Here is a 6000-nt window from a genome sequence, read left to right as displayed (position 1 = left end):
GACAGAAGGAGAAGTCTTTTCTCTCGGGTCCAGCCCCTCGTCCCTTCTCTGCGTTGTTTGTTTTTTTTGTTCCCGTCTTCGATTCCCTTCGTGCACACACATAAACACTCACACAGAAACGCACACTCGTACGAAACACACCCTCCGTTCAAAGTTCAAGGTCCTTGGAGATTTGGGTGGCAATGTCCCGAAAAGCTAGCGGTGCCCCCCAGAGTCGCGTGTAGCGCACCCCGTTAGAAGTCTCCGAGGTGCCCGTGGAAAGGTGGCACACCTCGGCCTCGAAAGCCACGCGGCCCCCTGCCACGCCGTGGGTGCAGGAGAGCAGAAAGGGGCCGGCATGATGGACCTGGCAGCCACATCCGAGCGCCGCCTCCCGCAGAGCCAGTACCACCTCCGCAGGGTCCCGCCGCCCACCGCCTCTCAGATCCCAGCCACGTCCGACGGCCCGGGGCTCGGACGCTTTTTGATACCCAGGTAGATGGCAACTGAGGAGAGGGGGCGAAACGGAGAAACGCTCAGGCACCGCAGCACACCTGCCACTTCTAGTTTCATATCGTCAGCTTTCTGCTGCCAACGCAGACGGAACACGTGTACTGACCTTGTGACCGCAAATCTCCTGATTCCCTCAGATTCATTTGTGACCCTGTAGAACAAGCAGGCAGAGTAAGGGGTAATCCACCAGAGCACAATGAGCCTCATGACCAATCCACTAGTCTCAGATGAGATGGCATTCAGCAGTGGATATTATACAGTCAGACCAAGCAAGCATCTGCAACAACAAGCACGTGATGTGCAGAACAGTGTGTCCTCACCTTAAAGGAATGCACTTTCCCACTTCCTCACTCACAGCCTTCAAAGCATGCATGTATAAATGCTGTCCTTCAACTTGTAATCACTTCTGCGCTACACATTCCTTTTCATTGTTCCCGACAACAAATGGAGTACACATTTAATGAGTTTCCCTCTGTCAGCCCTCGCCAACCACAAAAGAAAAACACAAACCATTTCTAAGGGTATGCACAGGATGATAGAGGATTACAGCACTTGTTATAGCCACGCTCTACACACAATGACACTGATCCTGGAAGTGTACGTTAAAAACAAAACTCAAATGAATCTTCCTTGATTGCAACCATGCTTGAAACCAAGTGTGTGGGACCTAAACAGAATGGAGATGATTCACAAGGCATGCAGACGAGCAGTAAGGAGAACGTCGGGGCGTTTGTGGACTTTCCAGAGTGAGCAGGCAGACAGATAGGGCAGCACAGGCAGACAAGAAAGAAGCGAGAGACATGGGAACTTACTAACTGTTTTTGATCCTTGTGGAAGAGTACAACCCGAGACTGATTTGTTTGAGCCCTGGCGCTTGGACGGGTCAAGGTTGACCCTGATGCCATGACAGGGGGGGAAAGCAGAACGAGATAAAGATGGAGAAAAACAGGGAATACGGGGTAAGAGCAGGGGGTTGGGGGGCAAGAGAGAATATAATTGAGTCACAGGAGAGCAAGTGGTGGAAAAGAGCGCAGCGCGGGAGCTGATTGGCAAGGATAAAGCTGAGGTTTGATAAGATTAGACATGTGTGATTATGACGACTGGGAGGGAGAGGGGAGCAGAGGATAATCCAGGGCCACAGACGGGCTCGCCAAAAGCCTGGATGAATAAAATGTTTTGATAAGCATGGATCCATACCCGGGCCGTGCTCAAGCTGAAAGGCAGAACTTGGTGACAACAACGCCACGTGATTTCAAACATTTGACGTCTTTGGTTTGTGAATCTTACGCTCGCTGCAACAGCAAAGCAACTGTAAAAAACAGAAGTTACTAAGAACAGGAAATGAACAGGACAGGATCTACTCCCGTTTATCTACGGCCCTAAAAAGAATCAAAGCTATGCAGAGGTAGGAAGACGTACAGAATGTGATCATGTGAAAACACCTTCATAAGTGAGGATGGACTGTGTCACAGAGTTCCAGAAAATCTTCAGCTAATGCAGTTAAAAAAACCCAAACCTTACCAATGCTGCATAAGTAAAAACCTTTAAATTGCAGCCATTATGTCGTTAATCAAAGTTATGACCTCTGCAGTCTGACTGGGATGACGAAACGTTGGGACATACTGTCTTTCTGCTCAGAGCTGGATGAGGGGATTGATAGCGCTCTCGTTTCTCTGTGTTGCACTTGAAATAAATTCCACGTTATATAAGAGTTACTGTAATGACCAGTTTGCCACTTAAACGGCATCCACGCCAAGTTATGCTTCCAACTGGCAAAGTCAAGTCTTTCTGAAAGATCCAATATGTCTGGTTTGGCAATAAAATGTACAAAAAGCCAGCAAAAGCCAGCAAACACTAATTCCTCATATCAAGTGTGACACTAAACATTTTTAACCATCACGTGCCAGAATCAGAGTTCATACAGATCACACTGATCCTGTCCTGATGCCTTCACCAGCGTTTACAGAAGGCACTGCTAGCTAGCATGCTGGCTAATGTTTGTGTCTTTCTATTTTGTTTGGTTCATTAATAAAGACGGCTAATGATATGTAAGAAGCAGCAGCACGAGCGGACGCTGAAAAGGAAGATTTGGTTGGAAAAAGGAAACACGTCAGTTATAAACCTGCACAGTTAACGGAGTATTAATCATGACAGCAACTTTGGCTTCACACAAATAAACGAAAACAACTGATATTGATGTTAAAATGCTCCACTAGTAGAGAAATCCACCAACAACCGGTTTGGATACGATCAACTTGGGTAAATCTGAATAATTTCATTCTTTTCAACTTATTTTTTGGTCTTAATTTGATGCAGATTTGCACGTTAGTGGGGAAGCAGTGCTCGGTTTATCTAAATGTGACATAAACATTATTTTCTATGAATAACTGATAGGCGAATCGCGATTTCAATATTGTATCTCAATATATATATATTTTTTATGCAGATGCACTCATCACCCTAATCTCACCAGTTTCCAAACAGATTTATTAAAATCATCTGATGGACATTCCTGTAATTTTTCACATTCTAATACATATTGCAGAAAAACAAATCACTCCCAACATCGTGCAGCTGTATTTCCTACTATGACATGAAGGCAGCATAAAGCCGAGAGACTGTTAGCTTAGCTTAGCATAAAGACTGCAGGGAGAGGGAATCAGCTAGCTCATAAACACCACACACTGTAGAAAGAATGTGCTTTTGCTGGTAAACTCACTTTTCCTTAAAGAGGCGATCTGATCCCCCTGCTTCAGTCTATGCTAAGCTGTGCAGCTACGTATGTAATGCACAGACATGAGTGTGACGTCAAGCCTCCTATGAATGTGTGACGTGTGTAAATACATTGTTTAATTTTGTCCCGGGGTGGAAGTGGACGGAACGTGCACAACCACACCGGTCAGTTAGGCTGAAGTCCAGCAATGCGTCGTCTTCTAACAATACACTAGTTATTATAACAACTATGAACAATAATGAACAACTAATGAGCCTTCCAGCATCAAGCCCTCCTCGTATCTGGACCTCCGTCTGGACAATCTGACAGCCTTGATATCCGACATAGAAGAAGGTTTTACATTTAGTGTCGGGTTATCGAGTCACGACTGTACATTTGTTTAGTGACAGAACTATGATCACTACACTTACTTACATTTACATACTGTACTACGTATGTGGTGACTGAGCTAAGAGACCCTCAGGAACCCCCACTGGTTGATTTAACAGGGTCGTTACTGCACAAATTTGAAAGAAAAGGTCACTGATGTTTTTATAGATAAGATGGAAGGTGTATTTTTGAATTTTGGACAGAACCAGGCCAGCTGGTACTCTTACCGTTATGCTAAGCTAACGTAATGGACTCCTGGCTCATTCATATTGAACACATGTTTATGGGAGTGGCATCGATCCTCTCATCTCAGATCACAGCTTTAAACTTCTCCACTGTATTATTTGTTTATTATCAGTAATTTAGGGGTTTAGAGAACAAACAGAGGCAGCATGGGGGTAAAACATGTCAATGGCTCCATCCTATTTACCCCAGAGCTCTACAGCCACAGACACCGGCATGCTTCTGCTGCTGTGTGATGTGTGGCGCACGTCTACCTGCGAGTGAGTTTGGAGGTCAGCTTGGTGAAAAGGTTGGAGGTGGCCCTGGTGCGAGCGTGGGGCAGCGGGCTGGCGTCGTGGTGGGACAGGGTGGGCGACGTGGGCGGGGCGGAGTACACCGGGGGGCCACGGTCCCTCAGCTGCCCCCCGTGGAAGGTGCTGCGGATCGTGGAGCCTCGGGTCAAGCGGCATCGGTCCGAAGAGGAGGAGGAGGAGGCAGCTCCGGCCCCAGAGATGCTGAGCGTGGAGGGAGACGCCGCGGGCAGGCGGTGTCCCAGGGAGCTGCAGGGAAACAAACATCTGGTCTTATGCATTTACATTCAGAACTCCTGCTTTTCAACCATATTATTCATCATTACATAAAAAGCCCTCCATAAAGCAGGACTGGTGTAAATATTTATGGATTTTCCACCATAGTAAATTCTATTATATAACCATATTCCCAAACACACTGACCTATATTCAAGGATTCTGTATGGCACATTTTTCTGCCCATGAATCAGGATTGTTTTCAACACGTAGCCACACTTATTGCACCTGTACAGCACACTACCTGGTCCATACAGTAGCTTTAGGTGTTCGTCTGAAGAGAGACTTCTCACACACACAGAAAGCAACCGACTACATCAACACTAATCTTTAAATGGTACGTTGCCTCTAGTTCTTCCTAACAAACCAGAAACGTTTCACTCCCCCCGTCTGATTCTGAGTTTGCAGGCATAATGACAAGAGGGCCGGCAAGCGTCCAAGACACAAAACGTACCGAGAAGTTTCTATTTCGGATTTTCACACATCCATCCTCCGAACAGCAGAGCAGCTGAAGGTGACGACTACCCTTTCAAGTAAATATTATCAGACGAATTGACCAATCTTACACCTGCCTTTGAATGTATTTCAGCCTTTATGTTGTTGTTGTCGTTGCCACAGGTCCATATGATTGTGCTCACGTGGTTTTAATAACCAGCTGCTATGAAAGGTCTGACCGGGCAGAACGAACACCGAAACTCCCCCCAACACAAAGCGGTACCTGTTGTCTTTGCCGTTCTGCAGGAGAGAGTGTCTGTCGGCGCCTGAGCGGTCGGTGCACACGTATGTATTCCGGCGTGTCATGGCGCTCCCAGGGATGTTATTCTATAGGAACGAATCATTTCAGAAGCAGATATTAGCAAAGAAGTGAAGCTACTAATGCAAAGATATGATCTGCATCTAAATCTGTATTTACTTTTAAAACATCAGTATTTGGATTTACAAGTCAGAGCTCATTGTTTTTTTTTACTACCGTTTATTTAACACCTCATACAAAGATCATGTCTGAACTAGCAATAATCAGAACGATGAAGTGAAGCTGAGAGCAAATAAATGCTCAGTTAAGATCCAGATGGAAATGAAAACAGGAAACAGACCGGCAGGTTTTATGAGTGGGAAAACACAAACTAGAGCAGCATTATTAAAAAATAAAATAATAAAACCAAACTGGCAGTAAGGCATAAAAAGTTAGGAGGAACAGATCAATGTTAAGATGAAGTAAGATAAAGGAAGTTTCATGAGACAGGTGCGTAGGAGAGCGACGAGCACTTCCAACAGCCTCAAACACTCCCGCACAAAACCTGCATAAATATGTGTATTTGTCTTGTTTTTGTTCAAGACCTCGATCAGGAAAACGGTTTGTCACAAAGGGATCCTAAACAGGGAGCGGCTACGACTCCGATACCAAATTACATTTCCCACAGATAACCAGCTCCACAACAACCACCATCCTCTGGATTTACAGTAACACACAGAGAAACCTACTGTATTCAGTAATAATCATCATCATGCACCTGTTAAAGAGGTCAGACACTATAAACTGAATGCCAAGCTGCATTCACCAAAAAACTCTACATCTCCAAAAGTTAGTCAATGTGC

At 45.4% G+C, this 6000-nt stretch overlaps 1 protein-coding gene across 2 annotated transcripts in view; it reads right to left on the bottom strand.

Moving 5' to 3' along the window:
- Positions 1–35: 35 nt before the first annotated feature.
- The window catches only part of mark4a (MAP/microtubule affinity-regulating kinase 4a), a 28108-nt gene continuing 22143 nt past the window's right edge, over positions 36–6000 (bottom strand). The window contains exons 14-18 of one of the 2 annotated variants that reach the window (XM_008297370.1): positions 5123–5226; positions 4093–4377; positions 1305–1387; positions 599–643; positions 384–485 (exon numbers count right to left, since the gene is read on the bottom strand). In XM_008297370.1, coding sequence (XP_008295592.1) covers positions 421–485; positions 599–643; positions 1305–1387; positions 4093–4377; positions 5123–5226 — 582 coding nt within the window. In that variant the 3' untranslated portion in view covers positions 384–420. Of the gene's footprint in view, positions 486–598; positions 644–1304; positions 1388–4092; positions 4378–5122; positions 5227–6000 lie in introns of both variants that reach the window. The other variant, XM_008297368.1, reaches the window with a different exon arrangement.

Source organism: Stegastes partitus, unplaced genomic scaffold (genome assembly GCF_000690725.1).
Source record: "Stegastes partitus isolate 25-593 unplaced genomic scaffold, Stegastes_partitus-1.0.2 Scaffold1214, whole genome shotgun sequence".
NCBI classification, from domain to species: Eukaryota; Metazoa; Chordata; class Actinopteri; family Pomacentridae; genus Stegastes; species Stegastes partitus.
The sequence above is the reverse complement of the archived record's forward strand: the minus strand, read 5'-3'. Positions and strand labels throughout refer to the sequence as shown.